Genomic DNA, 18,959 nt, shown 5'->3' on the forward strand with positions numbered 1-18,959 from the left:
CGGAGTGCGCGTACTGGACAGAGCAGTGCCAAGGCAGGGTCTGCCTCCTCCAAAGGCAGCGCTTGCAGGTTCACCACCTGGTCTCGAAAGGGTGTGGTGGGAAACTTGGGCACATATCCGGGCCGGGGTCTCAGGATCACGTGAGAGTTAGCCGGTCCGAATTCCAGGCACGCTTCGTCAACCAAAAATGCCTGCAGGTCCCCTACCCTCTTGATGGAGGCCAATGCAACCAGGAGCGCTGTCTTCATTGACAGGAACTTAAGCTCCACTGATTGCAGAGGCTCAAAGGGAGCACTCTGCAGGGCAGTTAAAACCACTGAGAGGTCCCAAGAGGGTACGAGGGGAGGACGAGGAGGATTCAGTCTCCTGGCTCCCCTCAGGAACCTGACGATCAGGTCGTGCTTTCCTAAGGACTCACCATCAACTGCGTCGTGATGTGCAGCAATGGCGACAAAATACACTTTCAGGGTGGAGGGAGACAGCCTTCGCTCCAACCCTTCTTGCAGGAAGGAAAGCACAACACTGATAAGGCATTTCGTGGGTTCTAGAATTTTAGAAGAACACCAGTTGACGAAGAGGTTCCACTTTAACGCATAGGCATGTCTCGTGGACAATGCTCTAGCGGAAGTGATGGTAGCCACCACCGCTGGTGGTAGGGTACTCAAACCTGCCTCATCCCGTCCAGGAGCCACACGTGGAGGTTCCAAAGATCGGGACATGGGTGCCATAAGGTGCCCCGTCCCTGAGAAAGCAGGTCCTTCCTCAGAGGAATTGGCCAGGGAGGTGCTGTCGCGAGGAGTACTAGTTCTGAGAACCAGGTGCGGTTGGGCCAATACGGGGCAACCAAAATTACCTGCTCCTCGTCCTCCCTGATCTTGCGCAAGGTCTGCGCAAGAAGGCTCACTGGGGGAAACGCATACTTGTGGAGGCCCCGCGGCCAGCTGTGCGCCAGTGCATCCGTGCCGAGCGTGCCCTCGGTCAGGGAATAATACAGGTCGCAGTGGGACGAGTCGTGGGAGGCAAACAGGTCTACCTGTGCATCCCCGAACTGATCCCAAATCAGCTGAACCGTCTGGGGATGGAGTCGCCAATCTCCAGCGAGAGGCCGAAGCCGAGACAGCTCGTCGGCCGCCTGGTTCAGGTCTCCCGGGATATAAATGGCACGAAGCGACCTCAGATGCTTCTGACTCCATATGAGGAGGTGGTGGGCGAGTTGTGACATACGGCGGGAGCGCAGACCACCTTGACGGTTGATGTACGCTACAGTCGCGGTATTGTCCGATCGGACCAGTACGTGTTGACCCCTGAGCAACGCATGGAAGCGGTGCAGGGCAAGATGTACAGCCAACAATTCGAGGCAATTGACATGCCAAAGGCGCTGGGGTCCTGTCCAGGAGCCCGCGGCAGCATGTCCATTGCACATGCCGCCCCAGCCCGTGGTGGAGGCATCTGTTGACACAACAACATGCCTGGACACTCGTTCCAAGGGCACTCCGGCCCGAAGAAAACTGAGGTTCAACCACGGGGTGAAGGTCTGATGGCAGGTCGGAGTCACTGGAACTCGGAGCGTGCCGTAGTGCCATGCCCACCTCGGGACTCGATCGCGAAGCCAAAGCTGAAGTGGTCTCATATGAAGCAACCCGAGCGGCGTGACAGCCGCTGCGGATGCCATATGCCCCAGGAGCCTCTGAATTAGTTTCAGTGGGACCACACTCTTGCCCTCGAACTGACGAAGGCAAGTCAGCAGTGATTGCGTGCGCTCGCTCGTAAGCTGCGTGCACATGGCGACCGAGTCGATCTCCATACCGAGAAAAGAGATCCTCTGCACAGGGCAGAGTTTGCTCTTCTCCCAGTTGACCCGAAGGCCCAGACGAGCTAGGTGCCGGAGCACAAGGTCCCTGTGTTCGCAAACCTGGTCTCGAGAGTGAGCTAGGATCAGCCAGTCGTCGAGATAGTTCAGGATGCGAACCCCGTGTTCCCGAATGGGAACAAGGGCTACCTCGACGACCTTCGTAAAGACGCGAGGAGACAGGGCTAGCCCGAAAGGGAGAACCACGTACTGGTATGCCTGCCCCTTGAAAGCAAACCGTAGAAACGGTCTGTGTCGAGGAAGAATGGAGACATGAAAGTAGGCGTCCTTCAGGTCGATCGCTGCAAACCAATCCTGCGGCCGTATGCACTCGAAAATGCGCTTGGCCGTGAGCATCTTGAACGGCATCCTGTGAAGGAAGCGGTTCAAGACGCGCAAGTCGAGGATTGGCCGTAACCCACCGGATTTTCGGTACAATGAAGTAAGGGCTGTAAAAGCCGGACCTCATTTCGGCTGGAGGGACAGTCTCGATCGCACCCTTCGCCAGTAAGGTAGCGACCTCCGCTCTCATAACCGGGGCATTGCCACCGACCATAGTGAAGCGGACTCCCCTGAAGCGGGGAGGAGACTGCGCGAACTGAATCGCGTAGCCGAGCCTGATGGTCCTCGCGACCCAGCGGGACAGCCTGGGAAGCTCTAACCAGGCTTCCAGGAACTGTACCAGCGGGGTCATACGGACCACAGACATACCCTCGGTGGTGCAGCGAAGCGGAATGACCGGCCCAGGCGTGGGTGGCATAGCGGCCCGGTGCGGGGGCACGGTCATTAGCCGCGTCCTGCCAGAGGAGGCCAGGGGAGAACCAGCGTCCCACTGGGGCGTGCTCTGGCAGGGAACTGGCGACAGAGGGGGACGAGAGTGGCGAGGCTCGTGAGCGGCGCGCACTGTCATCCGGACACTCTGTGTGCTCAGAGATGGGGGAGTGAGTTCTTTCTTTGACCACAAAAGGGTGCTGCCCGTCGTGGGACGAGCAGCGGGGTGGGAAAAACCAAGGATTCCACCGGGGGAAGGAGCGGCCCTGCTACCGGCTCCTGGGAAGAACTCAACGCCATCTCTGAGCAGCCCGTCTCAGGAACGCCGCTTGGCCTGGCGTTTAGCGGGGCACGGGGCGGGAGAGGGCTGTGGCGCCTTCCTACGGCGTCCTCCACGACGCGACCCGGATGGAGGCTGCTGCTGGGGCCGTGCGGGAGGGGCGGGAGTCGTAGAAGGGCGCCCTCGGCGGCGAGCAGACTGAGGCACCTGTGCCGACGGCTGGGTGGAGGCAGCAGCTGGCTGTCGGGGCAGGACATGTCTGAGAGCCTCAGTCTGCTTCTGGGCGGTCGAGAACTGCTGGGCAAAGTCCTCAACCGCTCCGCCGAAAAGGCCAGCCTGGGATATGGGAGTGTCGAGGAACCGGGTCCGCTCGGCCTCACGCATATCGGCCAGGTTGAGCCACAGACGTCTCTCCTGGACCACGCAAGTTGACATCACCTGACCCAGGGAGCGTGCGGTCACCTTCGTCGCTCGGAGAGCAAGGTCGGTGGCGGCACGCAGCTCATCAAAGAGCGCTAGGTCAGTCCTCCCCTCGTGCATGTCACGCAACATCTGGGCCTGGTAGACCTGGAGTGTCGCCATGGCATGCAGTGAGGAGGCCGCCAGCCCCGCAGCTCTATAGGCCTTCGCCACAAGCGTGGAAGAGAACCTACAGGCTTTGGAGGGGTGCTTTGGGTCACCACGGGAAGAAGCACTCTGAGGACACAGCTGCATCGCAACAGAGCGTTCAACCTGGGGAACCCCAGTGTACCCTTTGGCGGCCGCCTGATTGAGAGGAGGCAGAGCGGAGGAGGTAGCCGAGCGATCACAAGAAGACAATGGTGCCTTCCAGGACCTCGAGACCTCCTCATGCACGTCCGGGAAGAAAGGCATTGGGGACGCGCGCTGACGAGGATCAGTGGCGGCACCCAAAAACCAATCGTCCAGCCGCGAGCGCACCGGACCAGGTGGCGGGGACCACTCAAGCCCAATGGCCGCGGCTGCCCGGGAAAGCATGGCAGTCATCTCGGGATCAGACTCGGGCAATGCTGGCACACCCGAAGGTTTCTCCACAAATGCTGAAGCGACCAGGGAGAGAACACACAAACACTGGCAAATCACTGCACAGATAAGCAGGGAATGTGCACTCGCTGGAACTCGCTGTCACACCAACACTTGGAGAGAGGCTCGTCTCGAAGAGAAATGAAGAGATGAATCTCAGGATTGGCTGTGGAGTGAAGTACATCAACTTGGCTCCGAAGCGAAAACATATCTGCATGTTGCCAGCACACTTCCTTATATACCCCCAGGGTGGGGCGGAGTTACGCTATGCAAATTCGCAGACCCATGGCATTTCATTGCCATTGGCTCGTTTTATATACTCGAAGATGATAGGATTTCTAAGCGAAACCCCATTCGTCGTCATCCGACGTAACTCGGAGTGACAACGAAAGGGAACGTCTTGCTCCTGTTTACTATGGTGTGTGTGCGGTTGACTGATGGGTAAACGGGCAAAGGCATTATTTTCCATTAAAGGTGCATTAAGCAACGCTGAGATAGATAAAGATAAACGCCACAGCCAGCATTCCCATGTGGGTTTTTGATGGGCTGTCACTTGGGCCCTGCAGGAAAACTCAAATGGGGCCCAGAGAAATGTGTCCACATGGATATGCATATGTTAGCTCGGAGACATGATGGGACACAGTGGGCTCTAATTGAAGCCCTTTTAGGTTTTCATTATGGGCTCATTTGGCTCCCAAATGGGTGCTAGCGGTTTATCTGCGGTAGTTCGGCTGCCTTCATTAAGTTTGTCTGACGTTACTGAATTAAAAAATCTTTCAAAATTTTCCAATAATATAAAAGCAACAGTAAAACTTGGTTCATATAAAATGAAATATACACATCTTATATTGATAAAGAGTTTATATCCCTTGACACGCAGCTGATAGTGTTTAAGTGTGAGTGAGGGACGACCATTTTTTTTTTTCTCAAATGAGAAGCCGGGATTGGAGGGAAGGCACACGCTAATCATTTTGGCTCGTGGGGAAGGTGATGCAACTGCTTTCCTTTTGAGCACTTTTTTTTTTTGTAGATACGCCTACATAAAAAAAAAAGAATTATTATATTAAATTATTATATAATCATATAAACCAAATGAAATACTTAAAGGTGCAGTAGGTGATCTGGGAAATGTTAACTTTAGTCTGCAAGCATTGAAAGCATATGATCCCACCTTTACTATAAATGTCCAAAGCCACACCTCCTCCAAAACACATGAACGCACTCAGACCAGTGAGGTGACCACAGACAACGTTATTGGATTACATCATGTGTCATTCACCGGTGAGAAAACTTTACAGTAGAACAGTGAGTAACAGGACTACAATAATGAACATAAACAACTGTTTGCCTGCCATATTTGCTCTGTCTGTGCACTATAGCGTACGTTAACACACTGATGACATATGATGTCTGTGTGAACAGGCTGTGCACAGTGCAAACACACGTTGACTGACAGGGAACACAATCCGACCAAATGAAATGATTGAACAAACATTTTATGGTCCTACACCTTCCCCTGCGCAGTGGTTTGCAAACACACATTGACTCACAGGGAACACAATCCGACATTTTATGGTCCCACATCTTCCACAGACGATATATATTTATAAAAATACATTTAGACTGCTTAATTGCTATCGGTATATGAGGAGATTTTCAATCAGCCAATCACAAATTTTCTGTAGAGAATGTTGAATATTTTATTATTTAGAAAATAAGTAATTTAGCTATATATTTGTACACTATTATTCCCTCTGTGTGTGTGTCTTTGGTTTGACTTTTTGGGGTCTTAAAGAAAGGTCAGAATGCTGATGCAACAAATTATTCTATTTTAGTATGTCACATGGTACAAGATATTTCTTAACATATCTATAGGATGTATTACCATCTTTGGAAGGGATGTGGGTATATATGTAAAGCTGACCACTGTTCTGGAGCGACTTTCTGTAGGAAAATGTAAATCTGTTGAGTGATTTGATGAGTTACTAATCAATATTTATGCTTCTAAATATCAAATGATTTGAATGAATTCATCAAGCTTCTGAGATTTACTAGTTAAAAAGTTACATGTGAGAAAATCATGTGTTAAAAACCTAATTTACTCTTCTAGCTGACCCTGACAGCCGAGGTCACTCTGGTCACTCAGGCCTGTTGCCTACGCATCGATTCTTCGTTAAAACATTCGCTTTACTTTTCATCTTCAATCACAAGAGAATAATGATGAATATTGTCTGAACCTCTTACTGAGAGAAAGTACATGTTATCAGTATGTTTGACCTTGAAGAAGCTGTGTGTGTGTGTGTGTGTGTGTGTGTGTGTGTGTGTGTGTGTGTGTGTGTGTGTGTCAGCACTCTTTTGTTACAGGATGTTCTGAGGTGAACTACTGTCACGCAGGGGAAGTAAACTGACCATCTGCATCCAGATCATCGATGGAGATATTCTTCTGACTCACAGCCCATGTGGACATTTTCTGTTTATCTGTGCCTTAACCAATCAGAATCATTCACCAGACGTGATGATGTAGTTTAGTGACCTATGTGAGAGTATAATTCCTGTTGTATTAAGTGTGTATGGCAGAGCGGCCTATGAACTCCTTGAGTGTTGAAGCTGACTTCTGCTGATGAAACTGCAAACTATTCTTCAGTAAAAAAATCCTTCAATTGATGCATCTCTTGACTCCTGATCTTCAGTCATCATAACTGGTCTTACATTTATTTTTTTAGGTATTCATTACATTATATAGTTCAGTGTTAGTCTGATGCCAGTCAGATCCCATTTAGTTAAATAAAAAAAAAGGTAGATAAAATAACAAATGAGTAACTTCTACTGATAAGACACTTTTTGCCTTGGTCAATTTCAGCAACTTGCAATCCATCCACCCAGTTCACTCTGACACCATATAATAGTCTTAGTTTTATTGATTGGCTTTATTGTGTAATTGCACATAGATCCATGTATGAACATACTAATGGAACAGAAATTACACTTTACACTTGTAAGATCAGTCACAAATCCCCATGCAACTAATCGTAAAATTACACTATAAGAAACACCAGTTTCAGATTACTTATGATATATGAGCTTTACAAATACCTGTGATACAGAAAAACTATAATGGAAAGGATACAGATTTAAGACAAGATTAGGAAGTCCGGGCAACAAACAGTAGTCCACAATAAAATCAATAAAATATATATATATTAATCAGGGATTCATAAAATCACATTGTCTTTTGCATTTGATTTTGAAATATTAATCAATACAGTAAAATCATATAAAACAGCAGTATATCTGTACTCGTGTCCACATGGGTCTCAAATAATCACTTAGAATTCAGCTCATATTTATAAGATTTCAGATTCACATTCACATCGTCAGTTCATAAAACAGAAAACACTGTCATACCATACTTGTGTTCTAGTAATCAAGCACACAGCAAAAAATAAAATAAAAATACATTAAGCATGATTTATATGTCACTAACATATAGGCTACATAAAAAAAAAAAAAAACGGATTTTTGGTGTGTATTTTACAAACTATAAATGTATTGTTTGCTATACCTAAAATAAACACTATGTGGTTGAAAACACTGAATAGTTGTGATATATGACAGCGCTGAGCGTCAGTCATGGCTCAGCCCCAGCCAAATTGCGAAAGCACATTTGAATTTAGCAGTTGATCATGTGATGCACTTCATGTGTCATAGAACTGAAGAAAAGCTCTCGGGAGCATGCGTAAACATCACATCCTTTGGATTTTGCATAAGGCATTTGTCAATTAGGCTAAAAGAAAATTTTTACATATATCTACACTGATCAGTATGTCATGCAAAGCACATGTTTACATTGTTACAGATTATTACAGGTTAATTCTCCTCATTATTTATCCTGATCCTGAGTTTGATTCACTTTATCTTCACTGAAACCTGATATAAAAACACAGAAACATTCACAGTAAAAACACCAAGTTAAAAAATGAAAATAGTAAAGAATAAATAGTGTTGATAACAATGATGATAATTTTATGTTCTCCTGCATTACATTGTTTCTGTTTATTAGCCTGTACCATAATGTATTACACATATATGTTGTATGTTGTGATTTGTAAATGTTAATTTAAATTATTCTTTGTTCTTTAGTCTTTTATTTCTGAAATGATGCTAATTAATGGAGAGTGACATCAACACTGACAGTTTGATTCAATGGATATAAAAGGTCTTATTGACCACTGGCTCAGGAGTCAATAAAAATGTGTTCAATTAAACAATCAGTGGTGTCCAATTAATGGGGTAAATGACTAAATGTTAAATGGATAAAATATACAGCAGCATTGTGTTCTTTGATCAAAACAGCACCAGATCAGCTCTATTTGTGTTAATGGCTGTTCTGTCTAAAGTAAAGCAGCACACAATCAGTGCTGTGTTTAATATTTCTGTATTAATGTTGTTTCTTTGTCAAGTTGTTTGCATGTAATACTTACACCTTTGCCTTGGTTACTTATACTTCTTGCAGTAAAAAAACAGTTACAGCCCAAACCATCAGAGCAACACTGGCACCAGATATTCCTGAAACAGCAGCTGACCGACCTGATACTGTAATGATAAAGACAGACATTAGTGTGAATGTGTCTGATCTATAACACACACTATAAACATCAGCACTATATAACCTGAGTGTAGATCTGATACTGTAATGATAAAGACAGACATTAGTGTGAGTGTGTCTGATCTATAACACACACTATAAACATCAGCACTATATAACCTGAGTGTAGATCTGATACTGTAATGATGAAGACAGACATTAGTGTGAGTGTGTCTGATCTATAACACACACTATAAACATCAGCACTATATAACCTGAGTGTAGATCTGATACTGTAATGATGAAGACAGACATTAGTGTGAGTGTGTCTGATCTATAACACACACTATAAACATCAGCACTATATAACCTGAGTGTAGATCTGATACTGTAATGATAAAGACAGACATTAGTGTGAGTGTGTCTGATCTATAACACACACTATAAACATCAGCACTATATAACCTGAGTGTAGATCTGATACTGTAATGATGAAGACAGACATTAGTGTGAGTGTGTCTGATCTATAACACACACTATAAACATCAGCACTATATAACCTGAGTGTAGATCTGATACTGTAATGATAAAGACAGACATTAGTGTGAGTGTGTCTGATCTATAACACACACTATAAACATCAGCACTATATAACCTGAGTGTAGATCTGATACTGTAATGATAAAGACAGACATTAGTGTGAGTGTGTCTGATCTATAACACACACTATAAACATCAGCACTATATAACCTGAGTGAAGATCTGATACTGTAATGATAAAGACAGACATTAGTGTGAATGTGTCTGATCTATAACACACACTATAAACATCAGCACTATATAACCTGAGTGAAGATCTGATACTGTAATGATAAAGACAGGCATTAGTGTGAATGTGTCTGATCTATAACACACACTATAAACATCAGCACTATATAACCTGAGTGAAGATCTGATACTGTAATGATAAAGACAGACATTAGTGTGAATGTGTCTGATCTATAACACACACTATAAACATCAGCACTATATAACCTGAGTGAAGATCTGATACTGTAATGATAAAGACAGGCATTAGTGTGAATGTGTCTGATCTATAACACACACTATAAACATCAGCACTATATAACCTGAGTGTAGATCTGATACTGTAATGATAAAGACAGACATTAGTGTGAATGTGTCTGATCTATAACACACACTATAAACATCAGCACTAACTGTAATTACTTCTGTCAATGGAAAAAGCAAAGGGTGGCAAAAGACAAAAAAAATAAAAAAATAAGCTGATTCAGAGAGAATCATAAATGCCAACATAATAAAAAAAAAAAACACTGAAGCTTTTCTGTGACAGATTCTCTTCTCACTGAAATATTTAAAACCTATTTCTCTAATTACAAATATTTGAAACACTCATCTAAGGTTCCATGAGACAATATGTGAAATAAAGTACATTTCCTCTACAAATTTCTAATTTGTTGCAAACAATTTCTTGTTATGTTTGTCAGATGTCCTTCATCAGACGTATATATATATACAGTATATGTTGATTTCATATTTAGATTGTTCACAGAGCACAGATGTAAATAAGATATTGATACTGAAAGATTTGATCTACTCACCCTTGACAGTAACACTGATGTTCCTCTCAACGGTGTGTGAGCTGCTGATCATGTGTAGAGAATAATCTTCAGTGTCTGTGATTCTGGAGTCACTGATGATGAGAGATACTGTTGTTTGACCTAGCTTCAGTCTGTCTTTGAATCTCCCACCAGCACTGGTGTCATGTGTTGAGAACTCATCGGTCCCTTTATTGAGGTCAGCGATGAGCTGGTCTTTAAACTTCCACTTTATCAGATCATATCCCTTTACTCCAATAAGACGAGTGTCTAGAGTAATAGATTCTCCCTCCTTCACTGATACTGGCTTCATTTCATCTGTCACAGCAACAAACACATATGAAGAACACATGATTACACATATGAATTACACAGCTCATTTCCATAATGACAACGCAATCTACCAAGAGCAGCATAAATTCACACAGAGTTGCAAACAAGAGAGATCTACTAAAAACACAGGAGCAGCAAATTAAAAATAACATGGATCGGCAAACAATATGTTTAGATAACGTCTTCCTCTGTCATGTCAAATAAACAAACACAAGTGGAGAACATTCTCTCCTCCTCTCTCAAGCTCTCTGTTCTCCACAGCGCCTCTAGCAGCAAATATTACAGCATGTCAAGTGAAGAACTGGTTAAAGCAGGGATACCCAGTCCTGTTCCTGGAGATATTACTGTTTTGTTCTAAAATATTTTTTTTTTATTTTGTGATTTCAATGACTTTATATTATTGTACAGCACTATATATCACTTTTATTCTGCTGCACCTATAGATTAGAGCAGCTGTTGTTTTTCTCATTGGCAGACAGACCGCAGTGAGAGGCGGTGATGGGGAGGAAAGTAAAGCTCAAGTTCTCTAGAAAAAGTAACCTGCTATGACACCTTTTTATTTTCAGTCAGGGAGGCGAACAAAGAGACGATAGCAGTCAAAACTGCTTGTTCCAACTTCTTGCAAACGATGACTTATAAAAGTTTAATTTCCTTAATTTTGTCCATTTCAAATAAAAACATGTCCATGAATGCCAAATGACATTTTACACACAGGTATTAGTATCCAGGTAAATATTTGAATGTTCTGGTATGGACATGTGGTATTAAATGTGTGTTCAGCTCTTAAATAAACATTTAATTTGGCGTTACAAACAGTGCAGCAATACTGAATATTTGATATTTAATAACTGAATTGAAAACACATCTCGTGTTTGGTACTTTTGTCATGTGTTTTCTCTAGGTGCAAAGTTGTTCTTTATTCAGGGAGGCGTCACAGCTCAAAACGAGGATTTAGCCTATATGAAGCCACATTATTAGAACGGTTTAGTCTTACTCTTACTCCAAACATCTGGACATAAAAAGTACAAACGTGTTAACATATTAATTAAGCAACTAATGGAAATCCGTCTCAGCAAATTATTAAATAAATCCTGCATGCTTTCCTGCATTTTAAGAGTTAATTTGAGCATCTAACCGTTAGTCATCACAGAATCAATAATAGAACTTAACAGAACATCTACTCACCAACAGTCATATAGAATTTTCTCTGTAAAATCATACTGTTGCTGTTGATCTCCAATTTATAATCTCCAGTCTGATCTCTTCGGATGTTTCTGATGTTGAGGTCTCCGGTTTGATCATTCTGATCAATGTTTTTCCATCTCGTGTCAACAGGGCTGTTTAATCCATTAACTTGCGCAAGACCATCGCTGGTTCCGATGTTTGTAAATTAACTTTTACCTAATGATTCTACTGTCACAATTTTAATAAAAATCTATAAACAATACGTCATATTAAAGTTTAAAGGCTCGAGCATCGATATTTACGATCGTAATGTCACAGCGCCAACAACATTTCAATTCGTATCAAGAGATCGTAACAAGCAGCAAATTGGGGAGTTCTTCGTTATTTTTGTCCTTCGAAGATGACATCCATTAAATCACACAAAACAGGGGTGGTTTAGGCAATAATCCAGAACATAAAAGTTTTTTGTCCAAAAAAAGGCTAATTTAAGAGAAATATTTAAATCTGCTTCGTTTACGTAACATATCTTCACAGAGAATATATTCCTTGCCAATTCTTCAATAAGTCATACTGTTAGAGGTATTTCTGTAGTAGGCTACAACTTCACATCATCTTGCTTTCTAGAATCTTAATATGTAGAGATTAACCCCGCCCCCAGCGTTTTTTGTGAGGCACTGATTGGTTTCTGATTCAAAATGTTCTAACAATGCCACCGATTTATGTGTCGTCAAAATATGCCCCACATAATATTCACTGCACACAGTCAAACAGTTTAACAGTAGTTAAGTTCTGATTGATGGAAAATTAAGACAAAATATAGATTATTTCTGAGAGTAGGTATATCATATATTCTATTTATTTATTTATTTTTCAGTCAGCCTTGTGTGTAGGTTTTTAAGTATGAATTTTGTAGACAGGAATTTTAATGTGTATTCCTTATGAAGGTGCATTAGGTAATTTATGCTTCACCGGCATTGAAATGGAATTCCAAAAGTAATGATAATCACTAAATATTCAAATAGGTTTCCTGAAGCCTATCTGCCTCTGTCTAACCTCCTGGTTTTTCACCAAACTCGCTTCATTGGTTTAGCCAGTGTTGCTATGTCAGTCTGCTCTGGATGCTCAAACACACAATGATCAATGTTTGATAGCACCACACAATCACAGTGTTAAACTTTTCTGGGAATCAACCTACAAATTATTTATTGCTGACTCAAATGGCCTACTGAAAACACACGTCACCTTAACACACACTTAAAGTGCTAAAATCAACATGAAACAGATTTCAAAACCTATTTTGCTTCTATAATGCAATGTGTTACCAAGTGAAACAGGATTTTCAATGTAACATTCTTTTTAATCAGGATTTGATTTTATATATTAGAATTGATTGGATGTTGATAAGCGTGTTATATACCAGAATGGAGCCGGTATTAATGTGAGTTTGCATTTTATGTGTAAGTAGTTATTTGAAAGGTAGCTGAGAAAGCAATACACAATGATAGTGAGAAATGTGCTGTACTAGCGCTGTTTCATGCCTGAAGAGCGGATGACAAAATACCAGTTTGGAATCATAGATTTGAATATTAAAAATGAATTTGAAATTTAATCGAGAACAGAAGAGAAGAAATAAATGTCAGACATCTAGTCATGTTCATAACTTGTGATGAACCGTTGTGTTTTTAGACAGCTTAACTATTTAGACAAAGCCTAACTGATTTAATGTTCATAAACTCCAGCTTTACCAATTGTGCTCAATTATAAATAGTGTTATGTTGTCGTTCACCTTCTATTAATTGCTAATCGTTCTTTTCGGGTTCTCCAAATGTCCTTTTTTATTTGTATTTTTTTAAATGTGCTTTCACTAAGAAAAAAATATAACAGAAACCTAATTTTTAGTGTCTTTAACTTCAGATTTCAATTATAACTTGTTCAGACTTTGACTTTATTACTTTACAAATTGTTCTGGCATAGTTTCATATGCTTATTACTAAATACCTTTTATGCAAATGAAATAATAATTGCTTTTTCGAAACGTTTAAGCTTCTCTTACCATTTTTTCCTAGTTATATAATTAATTCTGATACCTGAACATCAAACTCACAACTTTTATCTTTCTAAAGAGACCAGAATTAAACATGTCGTCCAGAGTGTTCATGAACTGTGTCTGTTTTAGTCTGTGTATGTCAGGTCTGGGTTTAAGCTCAACTAGTGGGGGCGACTGTTAACAGGTTAAGTCTTGACCTCCAAACTTCCACAGTATCTCATCATCTCTCTGTATATCAGTAACACCAGTGTGTAGAGTGACAGTATCTCCCTCAGTCACTGATACTGACTTCACTCCATCTGTATCAACAAGAAACACATCTGGAGAACAAACGGAAATGGTTTAATCTTATGCTGCAAGTCACTTTCATACAATACATTTTGAAATGTACCTGTACAATGGGGCAAAAATGCCTGGGACCCAGAATATTTGTGACTCAAAATCTAAGTTAAATGTGAAAATAAGTAGAAAGATTTTATAGAAGATAAAAATTGATTGATTTAACAATTTAAATCAACAATGATTTAACAATTTTACAAGAAATATTTCAGACTGTGTACTATTTTCTGTGAGTAATCAAATGTAATAAGTGACACTGTTAATGTAACTCTTTGTACGGACAAGAGATTCCCAAACTTTTTTGTCAGCTGAAGCTCTTTGACCAAAAGTATTTTCTTGAAGTCCCCCCGAGAAGTTAATATTTCAATAAATTAACAACCCATTTGCATGTAAATGTTTCTCTGCTGTCAGTTAATGGTCACATGGTGTGCAGGTAAAATAATAATAATAATTTCTTATTTTAATATTATTTATTTTAATTTAACATTATTATGATTTTATATATGTGTCATCGACTCACGAACCCCCTTCAATTCCCCTTTACAAACCCCTAAGTGTTTGTGACCTTCAAGGGATAGTTCACCCAAAAATGTAAATTCTGTCATTAATTACTCACCCTCATGTTGCTCCAAACCCGTAAGACCTTAGTTCATTCAACTATTCATTATTTAACAATCTCTTCTCTTCCACATTATTCTCCTACGCTGTTGACCCAGGTAATCACAGTGCAGCGCTTCGGGGTTCATCGTCAGAAAGCCGGCTCACTATTGGCCGAAGCTAGTCAGGTGAGCACCTCGACACATGCGTGTGATGCTGACGCAGGGGCTGGCCAATAGTGAGCTGGCATTCTTACGTAGAACCTGAAAGCGCTGCACTGTTTACACTAGGTCAACAGCATAGGAGAATGACATGGAGGAGAATAGGTTGTTGAATAAAGTCGTTATTTTGGTTTTGTTTTTGCGCACAAAAAAGTATTCTCATCGCTTCATAACATTAAGGTTAAACCACTGTACTCACTTAGTTTACCAATGTCTTTACTACCTTTCTGGGCCTTGAAAGTTGAAATGCCGTTGATGTCTATGACAGGACAAAAAGCTCTTGGATTTCATAAAAAATATCTTAATTTGTGTTCCGAAATGAACAAAGGTCTAACGGGTTTGGAAGACATGAGGGTGGATAATTAACCCCTTCAGTTTGGTAAACCCTGATACAGACGGTCAGATGTTTTTTCTTCCGCTGAAACTCAAGATGCTCACTGGAACATCTCAAATCACGCTGGTGAAGAAGAAGTCACTTTAAAGATTGACATTGAGTCTTCAAGACCTGTTTCTCCTCTATACCTACTCTTTTGATAAAAACAAACTCAAATCATGATATCTGGAAATAAAGGAGCTCAGAATCAGTAATTTCAGCCAAAACAATGGTAACGCAACATGACATAGGACTTCATTTGTGGTAACAGGATTTATTTCCTCATGGTTTAAAGAATACAAAATATAAAAGAACAAATGCAAAGCGGAAAACAAATACTTATGAAAAATATTTGACAAACCTTTCTGTTGCAATTACAATGATGCTAATGAAATATTTAAATAAAATGGACAGGAATTAAATTAAATATTGAACTTCCATATCACTAAAAACATTAAAATAATAAATTATCTCAAAATAGTGAGCATTTTAAAATGTTTAAAATATATATCATATTTACTCATTACTTTCACCTGTCTATCAGGTCTTGCTGTGTTTAGGTAAGTCTGGGTCCATTCTCATCACAATACAACTTTTGTGGAGAATGTAGATGGTTTGTGTGTTGTAGCTGTTCTCCAGTGTTTTCCTTGTGCTCACTAGTTCTGTATTTTGTTTATATAAAGTACCCGCTTGCTTTTAGATCTTTGGCTTCATTCTCTATTGCCTTTCATTGTGTAAAAGTACAATTTGTGCTTATCTTTTTTGAATTTCTGAAAATAATGTTTGCTGGGTAAATTATATTAAACATCAAGAAATCTCTTTAATCGTATCTGAATATGAATCAGGCATGTGATAAATTGAAAAAAAAAGTATTATTAGAAAAATGTGTTATTTATATATAAAATATTTACATGTATATATAATATAAATTATGTATAAATATATATACAGTATATGCAAATATTTCTTAAGTATATACATGCATGCGTGTGTATTTGTATATACAAAATAATTTTTACGACAGTTATTTTGGATGCGATTAAACGTTGCTCAGCACTACTTAATTTCTTTGCATTCAAACGTCAAACCATTGAGCTTTTATTTTGGCGGAAAACTGCAGTGCTTCTTTTTGTTGACAATATATTTATAAAAAAAAACATAAAATAAAATAATATGAATTTGGGAGATGGTTGGCGCATGTTGCCTTTCCAAATGCAAGTTATAAGCGACTCAAACACTACAGAGTAGTATTACTGCGAATTAAAACTGTTTATATTATACCACAACTGTTGCGATTTGATGATCACACTAAATATCACATTCTCAAAAATCATGCAATGTAAAAATTTATTTTTACTCGCATTTGGTGCTTTGAAACCCTGTCAGAAGCAATCCATGCATTAAATAAAATATTAGAAAACGTAACATTTTGCAGTTTATTTTATAATCATTTAAGGCTATTTCACGATTTCAATCATCATACGTGTTTATGGATTCAAGGATTATTGTGTATCATTGTGATTATTTCAACTCATCTTCACAGACAGGTAATCCACATAATGATCACACTGAGTTACTCACCGCGGACAGTGACAATGAATCTGTAATTGTTCTCATTCATGCTGTCCTTGATCTTTAGTTCATAAACTCCGGAGTCTGTGGTCCTGATGTTTGTGATGGTCAGAGATCCGGTCTGATGATCCAGCTTCAGTCTGTCTCTGAATCTCTCTTCATTATTCCCAGGTACTGTGATTTTGTTGACTTCTCTATCAATCTGTGCAATGACATCGCTTTCACCTTCAATCCTCCACTGCAGCTCATCTCCCTTTGTTTCAGTAAAATCAGTGTTTAGAGTGAGAGAATCTCCCACCATCACTGACACTGACTTCACTTCATCAACACCGAACACACCTGAGGAACAAACAGAAACAGTTTCTAAACAGAGATTACGCTTGTAAAGCTGTCAAGATTTCCATTTACATGCACTTCTAAAATATATGTATTTAACTGTAACATATGCTAATTCCATTTACTATATACAGGTTGGAAAAGAAAGATTCAGGCAATTAGATTTCCTAACATAAATTCCTGACACTATTTTTTTGTACTGTCAATGTAGCACATGCTACTGTGAATTGCAGATCTGTTGCATGTGTTTTTTAATTAAACCTGTCATGACTTGTAAACTGTCAAAGTTCCTGTATCAGGAAGATCACATGCAAACAGAACATGCACAAATTAAACACGATACACGGTATTTAATAGTAAAGCCTGAAAACATGGTAATTTCACACATCTAATACAGATAATTGCAATTATGTAACATATACTATCATTATATATCAATTAACACGTGACCAGATTTAACATACATACTGATACAAAGATAAAAACAAAATAGCGTAGTATACAGGCTACATTCGTGACTACATACTATTTTATTTTGTATTATTTTACACTATCTTGTTATTTTAACTTTTTAATTCTTTCTATTATTGGTTTCACCTTACTGTTTTTGATTAAAATGTCTCCTAGAGACCTTATGTAGCTCTGCAGCTTTTCAGTCTTCCAGGTTTGTATTTCCACAGCATGAAGTAAGATCTTACAGATTTATGAATGAACCGCTCGTTTTTAAAATACCATATGAAATACACAGAGCCGAAAAATGGAAGTTCAAACTCAAAATTCTAGAGATGGTTACGCAACCCGAAAGTTCCTTTGAGATTTACTGTACATGGGGATTTAGTTTACACTTCATTTTAAGGTGTCCCTGTTACAGTGTAATTATACATTACGTATTGAGTAATGTTAATTAACAACACGCACTTACTATAGAGTTAGGGTAGGATTAGGATTTGGTTGAGGGTTAGTTGCATGTAGTTATGCATGGACACTGTTATGTTAGGCTATATAACAAAACGTAAAAATATCGTCATGTTATGTTTACCACAGGCTTTATTTTACTCATAAATAAAATTTAAAAAAGAGAAAACCATAGGAAAATCTCATAGGAACCATCGGCGAATTAGACTTCCGGGTTCTGATGTCATCCCACTCTATTGGCTGATCCTTGAATTATAAATTAATAAATATGAATATATATAAATAAATATTAATCTTGTGTTCTAAATCTAAACTTTCTAGATTTTATTTCCTTAAATTCTAATTTCAAGATCAATTGGATAAAACAGTATTTAACGAATCCTGTTTCGGTTTGTAATATTCTTCCTAATCTTGAAAAATTCTTCCTAATCTTGTTTTCTCTGAGTATCCCATTCCTTATGGGGCCATAACTCTTCTCAAAGACTAGTTTCTTTCAGAATGAGATGCTCATTTTAACTTTGATAAAGATGTAAAAGGAATATTTGAATAAACTTTTATTTTCCAATTATAATTTTTTTTTTTTACACAAATGTAAATGTCAGGGTCCTTAAGCCCTACTTTTTAGTTATTTGTAAGGAACTTAAATACCTGGACACTCTCCTTACATCCAGCAACTCCAAAGCCCTTAAAACTGTCATTTCTATGGTAATTCTCAATATAGCCTACCCTGGAAATGGTTTTGTATGTTATTGCAATCATACAATAAAACATAATAATAATTAACTGCAATCTTTAAAGTGAAGCAAGGTGTGGTCAGGTGGCATAATTATTCTGAAGAAACAGAAACTTGTCAACACAACGATACAAACCAAACCCACACCTGCTGTCACAGGATC

General features: G+C 40.0%; 1 protein-coding gene across 1 annotated transcript in view; it reads right to left on the minus strand.

Annotated features, from left to right (window-relative positions):
• Positions 1–18,959, minus strand: part of LOC307169761 (uncharacterized protein) — an 87,834-nt gene that overhangs the window by 66,552 nt on the left and 2,323 nt on the right. Inside the window, exons 2-5 of the mRNA XM_079890566.1 lie at positions 16,822–17,151; positions 13,908–14,030; positions 11,664–11,831; positions 10,149–10,463 (exon numbers count right to left, since the gene is read on the minus strand). Coding sequence (XP_079746692.1) covers positions 10,149–10,463; positions 11,664–11,831; positions 13,908–14,030; positions 16,822–17,151 — 936 coding nt within the window. The remainder of the gene's footprint in view (positions 1–10,148; positions 10,464–11,663; positions 11,832–13,907; positions 14,031–16,821; positions 17,152–18,959) is intronic.

The sequence above is a fragment of the Squalius cephalus genome, assembly GCF_949319135.1.
Source record: "Squalius cephalus genome assembly, chromosome: 13".
NCBI lineage: Eukaryota > Metazoa > Chordata > Actinopteri > Cypriniformes > Leuciscidae > Squalius > Squalius cephalus.